At 39.7% G+C, this 12,314-nt stretch overlaps 2 protein-coding genes across 3 annotated transcripts; one reads left to right on the plus strand and one right to left on the minus strand.

The window, feature by feature from the left end:
* Positions 1-3,656: 3,656 nt before the first annotated feature.
* On the minus strand, positions 3,657-9,097 carry zgc:153913 (carboxypeptidase N subunit 2). Of its 2 annotated transcripts, XM_044220396.1 has the most exons (4): positions 8,851-9,097; positions 7,455-7,538; positions 6,445-6,504; positions 3,657-6,290 (listed from the first exon to the last, which is right to left on the minus strand). In XM_044220396.1, exon 4 carries the CDS (start codon positions 6,282-6,284, stop codon positions 4,710-4,712), a length of 1,575 nt encoding a protein of 524 aa, XP_044076331.1. In that variant the 5' UTR covers positions 6,285-6,290; positions 6,445-6,504; positions 7,455-7,538; positions 8,851-9,097; the 3' UTR covers positions 3,657-4,709. The 2 variants fall into 2 exon arrangements, with proteins under 2 accessions (XP_044076331.1, XP_044076329.1); XM_044220394.1 differs by lacking the exons at positions 7,455-7,538; positions 8,851-9,097 and having other exon boundaries at positions 6,445-6,686.
* Positions 7,524-10,915, plus strand: cldn1 (claudin 1). The gene is made up of 4 exons (XM_044220397.1): positions 7,524-7,918; positions 8,893-9,057; positions 9,321-9,405; positions 10,343-10,915. Exons 1-4 carry the CDS (start codon positions 7,696-7,698, stop codon positions 10,503-10,505), a joined length of 636 nt encoding a protein of 211 aa, XP_044076332.1. The 5' UTR covers positions 7,524-7,695; the 3' UTR covers positions 10,506-10,915.
* The last annotated feature ends 1,399 nt before the right edge of the window (positions 10,916-12,314 follow it).

The following is a 12,314-nucleotide window of genomic DNA, read 5'->3' on the forward strand; positions in this document are numbered from 1 at the left end:
AAAGCACATTTTACTGCTGTATGTGTTGTTTCGATACCTCTTTCTGATAATGCATACTTTATAGAGGGTTTATAAGTTGTAACTAATGGTTTAATAAATGTGTAATAAATAATTTATCAATGCTAAGCAGACAACTTTAAGACAGCTTTCAGAGTTGCCAGATTGTTATTCTCTGCTTGGAAAACTTGCTTTGTCTTTAGCTTAATCTTTAATTCTTCAGGCAGCCCCCTCAAGCACTTACCTTTGGAAAAGAGCTGCAAAGCACGTGGGCCAAAATCTATTAACAACTTATTAATATTTACTGCAGGTTGTGGTTTTGTGTAGCACTGCTGGGAGAGGATGCCCTCTCAGTTTAACTTTAGAATTTAAGTCAGCAAGTCAGTGTACTCTTAAAACCTGGAACCAGGACATGAGAAGCTTATACGTACTGTATTCTTAAAATGTTACGTGAATGATGCTGCTTAGCAGTGCTTTACTAAACCAGAACTTGTAAAGCGCACGCAAGCAACATGTTAGTATGTCTGTCCATTGCGAAACAATGGCCTCTTCAGATATTACTTCTGCTGCTGGAAGTTGGAGTGTGGGAGGTATTTCAGTTGTTTTGCAGCAACAAACTGCTAGGTTTTGCAGTGACTCTTCAATATACAATGAAGGGCTGCATGCATGCATAATAAAACCTCTCTATCTGGGGAGCTGGAAACAAAACAAGGCTAGCTGTATGAGAGCAGGGTCCACAGGGCCATAGTTCCAGATTAATCCTTGATAATTGTAATGTGATGATAAGGAGCTTATAGCCTCTTGTTATCCTCCAATAGGGACAGACAAGACAAAAGCCAGTGTACCAGTATGCTAAAAGATTACCATTCTGGTGACATCTCTGCGTCCACTTAACACCCACATCAGGTCAGCTGTTCTTAATTTGGTCAGCAACACCAATTTAGCCTCCACCCGGGGGTCTGGGTGCACTGAGGGGTAAATATTGACCCTTGTTTGTAAGCAAGGCTCACATTTTGAATGTGCAAAATGGCCTATTTATGTTCTTGAGATGTTTAGGTCATTGTGTCATGGAGGATGTGTATCACCCTCTCATAGGCTGAGAGAGAGGATCTAATAGACACCTGCCCACATAATGGCAACTGGTGTTGGTTATCATTTCACGACTGACTGAGCTCATTTAAGTGAAGCTGGAAAAAAAAAACGAGCATGGTAATTAAAGTAGAGATAAATGTTCCATTAATTTCTTGGATTTTTGTCCTCAAGACTGAGACATATGCCCCTAATACAGTATGATATTATTAAAGATAAAATTGGTGATACACACATACACAGCAGCCGGATCTGAAATTAGTTTACATTTTCAGATCAAAAACTCTCCTCTTGAATTCTTGCCCCAGGCACTGAGTCTCAGATGACCTCTACTCTTTGTCCCGAGGACTCTGCCCTGCCCTCGCCACCTCCCTCCTCACTGGCCGGTCTAAACTCTGTGGGAAACCCCCCAGTGCTTTGTGTTGTTTTGGACATTTTGTGTCTCACCAGATAATGTCTGCACCCCTCAGTTTCTTTCCTCTCCCATCTGAAGAGCTGCTGTGTGGAGCGTAGCGTCCGGCGCTAACTGCCCACTAAGCAGGGCAGGGAGATGGGATCTGACCGGGGGGTTAAGAGCTTCTTTTCATCGTGCCTCAGGACAGCGCTCAGACCCTGCTGCTGTTAGTTTGCCAGGCAATGAGAGCAATTGGCAGTGATGGATGCTGACAGGTGATTTGGTATTGAACATAACTCTCTCTGAAACTTTGCTGCACCTGACAGTGGTTTTATCTATATGTTGTGCGACCAGTCGTTGCTCAAACCCACAGAACTTTAGTTTAAATTCCACCGGAGATGCCAAATTATGCCGAAAGATACCAAATACATCGAGCGCAATCGTGGCTAAATAAGTATAAAATGATGTATGAAACATCTCATGTATTTTTATTTGATATAACTGTGCAGCTAAAAAAATGGTACTTGGGTTTTGAATATATATTGAATATTATGTGACTTAAAAGATACAGAATATCCTGAATGCAATATTATCATAAATTCCAGAAAGGTTTTTCTTTTGTCTACATTTTAAGAAGCTTAAACCTGCATTTTTGGCCACTTGGGGCAGCACAAGTTGTACACAACACAACACTGACAAATGGCTAACGTGTTAGGATATGGTTGCTTATTTACACAGCCAGCAGTCACGAACAACATTAGCATTCATTTGGATTCAAGTTTCTGTTTTACTTTTAACGGGTACTAAGAAGAGAGATCACATTACTCCGGTTTTAATTAAACTACATTGGTTACCCATACGATACAGAATTCAATACAAAGCACTGTTGTATGTTTTTAAGTCTCTGCATGGTCTAGCCCCTGAGTATGTTACTGATTTAATCAGCCGCTGTCAATCCAGCAGATCTCTGCGCTCAAATGATCAGTTGCTTCTTGTGGTTCCACGTACGCGTCTAAACGGTAAAGGTGACCGGGCGTTTTCTGTTGCAGCTCCTAGACTATGGAATGACCTTCCTCTGTCTCTAAAAACTTGTCCTTCATTGGGTGTTTTTCAGAGTGCGCTTAAAACTTATTTGTTTTCTTTAGCTTTTGACAATGCTTTGTAGGTGTGTATGTTATATGTTTGTTTTCTGTTTTTTCTGTTTCTTTTTTATATTTTGTGTACAGCACTTTAGTTCCACTTGTGGTGTTGAAAGTGCTTTATAAATAAAGTTGAGTTGAGTTGAACCGAGCTGAGGGACACTGTAGGGTAGGGAGATGATTCTTTGTGGGTTTGTCACTGTAAGCAACACCTGTCACATTATACTTAGTTATTTCATCAGTTGTTAAAAATCAAAATTGAGAGAGGCTGAAAAGCAAACTTACATTATACATCTGTAATTCTGCAGAACAACTACAATGCAAAAAACTGTTTGCATCTTTAAATGTATTGATTGGTATGGTCTTTGAAAGCTACTAAGTGATTTAGAGCCACAATTCAAAAATCCCTTCACAATATAATTAGTACATAGCAATTGTTAAATAATAATTTAAAATCAGTATTTTATAGAAACCTAACTTGTTTTGACTGTGACATATCCGATTTGTTTCTTCTTTTAGCTGTTTATTTTATTATTTTAAATTAATAATATGAACCCCAGCACGCTCACTGAATAACGATATGCATTTAATGAGTTCCATATGTCTTGTTGCTCATTAGCTAACAACCGTGTACTTTAAATGTCCTGTTTATCCTATAGTTTTGGTCAAGTGAGGATTACCTCCAACTGAAGCCCTCCCTTCAAACTTTGAAAGTAAGACGGCACCACTTTTTGTCATGTGAATTGTGATGTCAGTCAGCTCTGACCAATGCCCAATTGACCCCCTGGCCTTTGAACCTTATTAACCCTGGGTCAGAGTGCTGTATTCAAGGTGTGGCCATCTGTGTGCCTTGTTGTGTCGAGGCTTCCCTCCTCCCTGTTCCCTCCCAGTGTTCAGGAGCAGTGGAGTGATCAGAGGAGGACCTTTGAAACCCCTAGATGACAGTATGGTTCACTACTACAATAAATTAGAAATATATATGTGTCAAGGCTGTGGTGTGGTGTAAGTATATTTACTAAAAAACTGTACCAGTACAATTTTGGATATTTCCATTTTATGCCACTTTATACTACTCCACTACATTTCAGAGGGAGATATTGTACATTTTACGGCACTGGATGTGTATAACATGCAACTGTATTAACAGGTTACTTTGCAGATCATGATTTTACATACAAAGGCGATAATGAGCGATAGGTTAAACCACCCAACAGTATATAAAATTGTCAAAATCAGCTTCACCTTGACCAACTACAACATTAAAATGCTGCATACACATTAATGCATCAATCATAATAATCCATTAACATAACATAACAAGGACAAGAACTATTCTATTTACTTCTATTTTTAAGTACATTTGCTGACAGTGCTTCTGCACTTTTGCTCAAATAACATTTAGAATGCAGGACTTTTACTTGTAACAGAGTATTTTTACATTGTGGTATGGGAACCTTTGCTTAAGTGAAGGATCTGAATACTGAATACTTCTTCCACCACTGCCTTAAGGGCAGGCTATGTGTCCTGCCTTTTCCAAAGTGTTGTAAATGTTTGAATTCAAACAAATCGTTTGAAGAAGCAAATATTACATTTTATTGACATTTTACATGGGACTCTGTTCCAAAACATCTTGAAACTGCTAAATACATAGGACATAGTGAAACACTCCTAAGTGTGCTGCACTTGTTGTCCTGATGATGTTCAGTTTGACGACATTTTCAACCTATGACTTCAGCCTAGTGGTTATCAAGACGTCTGCCAGTGTACTTAAACAAGGGAATCATCTGCATCTGCTGCGGATTAAACACACGTTAGCGGATGATTAACATGTTGCTCATAGTTCCTTTTAGCCTAGACAGGATCTTAAAAAGTAGTAGGCTGAACTTTGAACTTTACAAGAAAAGGGTTCATCCACCCCTCTTATCATTCAGCAGCATGCATGTAAACTGGTTATCAGCTGTTGAGTTAGAGGTTTGTTTACAGTATTGACTGTGACAGTCAGAACATATGATATGACTCTTTATATGAAGAAAGACCAAACACATGAGGACGTATTTGCACAGAGAACAAAGTCTAATTAACAGGGAGAACTACTGAATGGGGCTCTCTATCGATGTCTCATTGCTACATTGAGGATGGTCAGGCTCATTTTTCAAAATATGCTCCTTAATACTGCCGTCATCCTCTTGAAACTGTACCTTCACTGTCAGTGGTGAACATTGGTCCACATTACAATTGATGGTCACAGTGTCCCTGGATACTTGTAGGCTACAGCTGCTGAGATCACGCACGTTATCTTCAGACACCCAACACACCAGCTGGTCCTTGTTGATGGAGATGATCGGCCGTCCTCTCAGAAAGCCGGGGCTCTTGCAGAGCATCCTGTCAAGCATCTCTATGTCTTGGCTGTTTCTCAGCACCCAGTCATGCAGATACCACATGCGGCAGTCACATTTCCAGGGATTTCCGTGCAGTCTCACTGTGTGCTGGATGACAAAAGGGTCTAAAAGGCCCATTGGGAGAGTTTCCAGCTGGTTGTCAGACAGGTAGAGCTGCTGAATGAGCACCTGGTCCTCAAACAGTTTGGCGTCCACCTTGCTCAGGTTGTTCTTGTGTAGGTGGATCGCCTTGATGCTAAATAGATCAGTAAAGATCCTTTTTGGCAACAAGGTGAGCTGGTTTTCAGACAGGTCCAGATTCTCCAGGACTGTAACATTTCTAAAAATGTCTTCAGGAAGGTTGGAGAGCTGGTTAGAGGACAAGATAAGGTCGGTAAGAGATATTAAACTGCTTAGAGAGGACAGCTCAGTCAGTCTGTTGCCTTTTAGGTTCAGCTCCTTCAAATTGGACGCCTCAAATCCAAACACTTTATCGCTGAAGGTTGTAAGAAGGTTTCCACGAAGGTTCAGCACCTTCAGTTTGGTTAACACAAAGAAGATATTGTCAGCAAGCACTGATATCTTATTCCACTCCAAGTGAAGCTCTGTCAGCTGAGAAATATTGTGGAACGTACCAGATTCAAAATTGCTGATGAGGTTGTTGCTCATTTTTAGGATCTCCAGTCTTGCCAGACCAGAAAACGTTTCCCTTTTCACTCCTTCGAGCTTATTTTGGGACAAATCCAGTACACGTAGATTGTTGAGGTTCAGGAAAATAAATGTAGGCAGATCTGATATGATGTTGCCCTTCATCTGCAGAGTTTCTAGCTGTTTAAGAGAGTCAAACATGCCAGGAAGCACCGCCTTGAACCTGTTGAAGTTAAGCAGCAACTTAGTCAAGTTTCCCTGCCTCGAAAAAGTCCCCAGAAATAAATGCTCCAGCCAGGGGTTCCCACTGATTTCCAGCTCCTGCAGCTCAGCCAGATGCTCAAAAGCCTGAGAGTTGATACTTCGCAGTGCATTATTTAGGAAGATGAGCTTGGTGAGTTGGGGGCTCGTCTCTAAAGTGTGGGGGAACAGGTACATCAGCGCTGATGTCATTATAATAAATTCCTTAACCTGCTTGGACATGTTCCTGGGTAAAGATGCCATCTGTTCATCAGCACACAGTACTTGGACTGGAGTGAAACAATGGCATTTGTATGGACAAGAGGTTTGTGACTCTGTGTTGCCTTTGTGACAGAGAAGCAGCACCAGCAACAGAATCAGGCCCAATTCTTTGTCCATTTTTCACTGTCAAAACATGAAAAAAGCTTGTATGAATTAAGAGGAAATCAAAGTCAATATTGCTTTGATTTAAGAACAGACACGCATGCATTATACTCCAGAAGAACCAGTAACATTCCAAGTGTATTTTTTATATTTAATTATATGAAATTCAACATACCTCTGTGTCATAGGGATCCTGTAAGATTGAAACAAATTTCCTTGTGGATCTACACGCCAGCTGCCACAAAGTGCAAACAACAACAAGTCTGAATTAGGCAAGACAAAACCTTTGGTCGGTGGCCAGCTCCTGGTTTCATTTGCTTGCAACAAAAAAAAAAGCAGACAATCCAATAATTCGGCAAATCAGCTCACAGAGCAGAATATAGTTGACTTTCCTTCGTTGCTCTAATGCACAACATGTAGAAAAATGCAGAGGAGTTTTTATCTTTTTTTTAAATGTTAGTTTCAGCAAAAGTCTGTCAGAGGTGAGTCACTATTTACCAAAACAAAACAAATAGATCAGAGAGAAAATGTGCTTTCAGTAGTTCATCAGAAATAACAAATAGTACTACTACTACAACTACTGCTACAACTACTAATAATTCTATTTATTTAAGTCTTTTTGGGCCACTCTTTTACAAGAGAGATGTGGCCAAACCAGCAGTGCAGAGTAGTTAACGCAGAGTCACATAAAAAAATGAATCTACAACATTCACGTACAGTTCAGCACAATAACACAGGGAGGCATAAAGGGGAGAGCTTGGCCGTTTCAAATTATTCACAAAACATCTTTTTATGTGGTGTTTGAATGTCTGATGTGAAGGCAGTGTTTCCAAATGAAGCTTGTCTTGTGAATTATTCCAAGCCCAGGGTGTGTACATCTTATATTATATGTAATAATAATAATAATAATAATAATAATAATAATAATAATTAGACTTTATTATTCTTAATGATTATTTATATATCAGTAGACCATATATTTTGAAAGCTCTGAAAGTACAGCACACTTTAGATGTACAGAAACTGGCACAACCTCAGCTGTAGTGTAAATACAAAATGTGAAAATTGTGTTGTCTTACTGTGTTTGAGTGTAACTACCTGTTACAGCACATACATGTAGTAGGGAGGTTATATTGTAAGGCTGGAGGTTTAGGAGCAATTTCACTTGTTGCAGGAGACCATCACCTCCACTAGGTGTCGCTCTCCTCCTTCTGTCCTCAGTCAGAAGTGATGGCCTTCCTGGATCCTCCCTCTCCTCCAGGGTACTCCCTAAAGATGCACAGGTAGGCAGCACTGTTTGGGATCAGTTGCACCACCCTAAAAACCACGAGGAACTACATCAAGAAAGCTTTTGAAACTTTTGAATCTTTTGCAACTTTTTCCACACTTTCATCATTTCCCATTTTTTAGTTTCTGAAGTTAAACGATGGCCAATACAGGTATACAGCTTCTTGGCTTTACGCTGGCCTTCCTGGGCTTCATTGGCTCGATAGCATCCACAGTCATGGTGGAATGGAAAGCCTCGTCCTACGCAGGGGACAACATCATCACAGCTCAGGCGCTGTATGAAGGACTGTGGAAGACCTGTGCATCACAGAGCACTGGTCAAATTCAGTGTAAAGTGTATGATTCACTTCTCCAACTACCAGGTAATGTTGTTTTACATATCATGTTATAATGAACATATCATGTTCATTATACCTTTTATAAGATTCCTTTAGTGATCATATTAAACCATGTCAGACACAGCATAGTGAGCACATACAATTACAGTATATTGTGTCCTAGATTTCTTCTCCTACAAAAATATGGGTGTGGGAAGAAAATGGGTCATGGGACAATGAATGATGAATTTCTCAACATTTTTCAATAGTGATTATGAAATTGAAATTGTGAATTTATGAAATGTCTTAATTTTTAAGTTTAAGATTGCCTGTCCTTGCGGTTTAAGAAAGTGCCCTCTCCCCCTCCTGTAAGACCTCTTGCATGCAGAGACATGTCTGTCAAATACCAGCAGCTGGCTGATCAAAAAGAAGTTTCTTCATTTTTGAAACCAATTCAAAAGGAATAGAAGTAATGAATGGTGTTCGAATTCAAGTGGAAATGTATCTATGTAGGTGGATTTTTAATTTCTGCATCATAAAAGGCGTCATCAGATTTAAAAAATCCTTGAAGGAATGTCTGGAGTACATAGGCTTGATGTGACTCATGTCGTCTGCACTCCCGCCTGTTTTGTGTCTGAAGAAAACTGAGATTCAATGAAGCGATACATAACTAACTATATATTAAGGACTGCTTGCTTGATGACTTACTTCATAAAAATAAGTCACATTTTTTACGCTTTCATTTAAGATACATTAAAAATAGGTAACTGTAATCACTGTTTTTTAATTTGTGCGGTTAGAAAGTATTGAGGAAGTAAGAGTAGGGATGACCCAGGGGAATAAATCCTGGTGAGATTTGAATACGACTCTACAGGGAGTACGCCCAACTACTCAACTTTATTTTACTTTTTAAGGTCAAAAGTCAAAGCCATTAAATCAATAAATACACTTTAGAAAGCCATGAAATTGAATGAAACCTGCTCAAATCAAGTGATCCTCTGCCTTGTCTTTATCTCCAGGGATTGTACAGGGCACACGAGGGCTGATGCTGTCCTCCATCTTGCTGTGCTTTATTTCTATCTTGGTGGAGATGGTGGGCATGAGGTGCACCACCTGTATGGCAGAAGAACCAGAGCAGAAGGACAAAGTGGCTCTAGCTGGAGGGGTTATCTTCATTATTGCTGGTCAGAGTCCATTCAGTTCAGACACACACACACATGCAATGGACACACACTGCTAGGGATATTTTTTGCCCTAAAGATGTTGCACCACACTACTGCTTTGACCACAATAATGCAACTTTTGAACATGATTTGGCTTGTAGTGAATTTGTGGTTGTTGTTGTTTTGCCTTCATAAAGGTGACACATGACAGATTACACACTCCTGCATGTTTTAACCTGTATAATACAACATTATAAAATGTTTTTCTGCTGATGGTTTTCCAGGTCTGCTTGCTTTGGTGGGAACATCTTGGTATGGCCACAGAATAGCGCAGGAATTCTACAACCCATTCACTCCGACTAATTCCAGGTGAGGCCGTCCTTCTCTGCCCCTTTAGCCTGGAATTCACAATAATTGTCAGAGATCACTGTAGATGTGTGTAATATCGCAGAGGACGGACACTTGCCAAACAAACTGTCTTTTAATATGCTGTTGTTCTCCTGCCAGTCCAAGTTATCATTTACTATTGAACACTAAAAAAAAAAGATTGATATTTTCAGTGGCGGAAGAAGTAGCCTACTCATATCATTTAGTTAAGTAAAAGTATCAAAACCGCTCAGTAAAAATACTTTGTTACAAGTAAAAGTCCTTCCTTCAAGATTTTACTCAAGTAAAAGCACAAAAGTATTATCAGTAAATTGTACTTAGTTATTTTCCACCCCTGGATATTTTGGAAAATACACGGTAGATATGAAGCTACAGCCAGCAGCTGGTTAGCATAGTTTAGCATAAAGACTGGTAACAGGAGGGAACGGCTAGCCTGGAATCTTGAGGCGTGAGTCCCCACCTCACCGTATGGTTGCCAGGCAACCGGCGGAGACTCCAGGAAGTCACTTCAGCTAAGCTAACCGGCTGCTAACGGTAGCCTCATATTTAGTGTACAGACATGAGTATCGATGAGTGGTATCGATGAGTGGTATCGTGGTATCGATCTTCTCATATAACTCTCAGCCAATAAGTGTATTTCCTAAAAGGTGGAACTAGTCCTTTAATTTTCAAGGCATACTCTTTCATACTCATGTAATTAACTTTCCAATAATGGCTTGAAACCAAACGTTCACTGCTGTGAATCAGACCTAAATGAATATAATATGATCAGCTTGTGTTTAGACTTGAGAACTTATAATGCTGGTAAATTTTGTGTGTGTGTGTGTGTGTGTGTGTGTGTGTGTGCGGGGGTATCTCTCTTTTCTGTCTTTTCCAAACATCCACATAAGTATCAGTGTGATGTGTGAATTATTCACAGGTATGAATTCGGAAGTGCCCTGTATGTTGGATGGGGAGCTGCCAGTCTCATCATTATAGGAGGGGGCTTCCTCTGCTGCAACTGCTCCAGCAAGGGCTCAGGGAAATCTCCACGCTACCCGCCATCCCACACTGCAGGCCAGCCGAGCAGGGACTACGTTTAGGACAATCACTCCATCCAGCCTCTGCTCAAGGAAGAACGCTGTCTTTGCAGGGAGTTGTCCACCATATTTCATTTAGATTTGTTTGATGTTTTGCAACATGTGTATCTGCAGGTGTTATATTTGGTGTATGTTTATATTTGTTGGGAAATACACTCCATTCTTTGGTGGTCCATTGAGCCAAAAATAAAAATGTTATATTAAATATTATAAAAAAATATCTTTGCAAAGAATATGTTCAGGACATCTCAGGGGATTTCTTTCAACTACACAATCTTTGTATCACAACTTTTACCCATTTAGTATAAATCTGCTGAGGGTGTGACTGTTTTATTATTGTCATTTGCGTTGTTTGGAATCTTGCCTCTTATTCTTTCATGTTATGTAAAATAAAATCCTCATTACTTTTCCTATTATTGTATGTTTTTATAGTATTCAGGTTTTGTTTTGTTTAATGCGTAACACATACTTTATTTCTAATGTCTGGAGCTTGATAGAAACCCTTCAGGCAGTAGTTAAGTCAAGAATAAGTTGGAGACACAAACAGCAGATCAGTGGTGGAGTTTAAACAGCCACACACACACACACACACACACACACACGGCAGAAAATCTGCAGTAGGTTTGTAGATTCTGACTGAATTCTGCCTAAAGAGTTTGGAAACTTTGGATTTTCTTCTTTTAAACAAATCCCATGAAATGCCCAAAACCAACAATGTGTGTCTCTATGAATTGCCCAACACTGTCTGTGTCAATCAACCACAGGCCCACTCAGTCTTTCTGGGCTATGTCTTTAAGGTCACAAATATACAGTGGTGTATTCAGATCCAGTGTTTTCCTTTTATATCTGATGTTTCTGGATTAATGTTACTGCTAGTTGTTTAAGGTTGAGCTAATTTTAAATACTTTATATACTGTTGGGTAGTTTAATCTACAGCAATGCATCATATTCTACAAGATCAGCGTGTGTTTGTAGCGTCGCTGTCCTGTGAGAACCACGTATCTCTAAAAAGTCAACTTTTCATGAGCTCGTTAAAACTGCCCTGTTTTCAGCTTTGTGACGATGCATTTTCCAGCTAATCCAATAAATAGTTTATTTAGTTGTAGATGTAGGAAGATTTTCTCAACCTATAAAGGAATATTTAATCCTTAAGTTTATGACAAACATTCAAAATCACCATCTTTGGAGATACGTGGACAGAAAGGGTATGAAAAATTGTAATCTGAACTAGTAACTAAAGCTGTCAGACAAATACCTCGAATTTGTACATAAGCACAGTACTTTTTACCAACTATTACCAGACTGACTTTGGTCTACCGTAATGATAACAAGAGGAGCCTTGGCTTAAAGTATGTGAGACCTGAGTTAAAGTAGTCCAATGTGTATGCAAGTGTGTATAAGCGTGTGTGTGTGTGTGAGAGGGGGAGGAAGAAAATAAAGTCTCCCTTCCACTTCCCCCCTGCCTCACAAAGTGACGCATTACAGCACATCCCCCAATACAAGAGCCAAGACACAGTGTGATCATTATCCTCTAAGGAAGCAGGGGATCTCTAAATAAAATGTATCGATAATTCATTAGCACTTATGTGAGACTGGCAGCACGGAGAAACGCAAAAAATATAACACAAACCCACTCTGTAGAAAAGTCAAGGTTTGAATGTCTGGTTGAAAGCTCCACCCTAACCATTCAACATCACTTACAATTTTTAGGTTTTAAAACTTGGGAAATAGAGAGAACAATCTTTCCCATGCCTGATTTCTGAAAAGCACGAAAAAGGAGAGTTTTCATTGTCCAACATGCAGCAGTGGCTG

Source organism: Siniperca chuatsi, linkage group LG13 (assembly GCF_020085105.1).
Source record: "Siniperca chuatsi isolate FFG_IHB_CAS linkage group LG13, ASM2008510v1, whole genome shotgun sequence".
NCBI classification, from domain to species: domain Eukaryota; kingdom Metazoa; phylum Chordata; class Actinopteri; order Centrarchiformes; family Sinipercidae; genus Siniperca; species Siniperca chuatsi.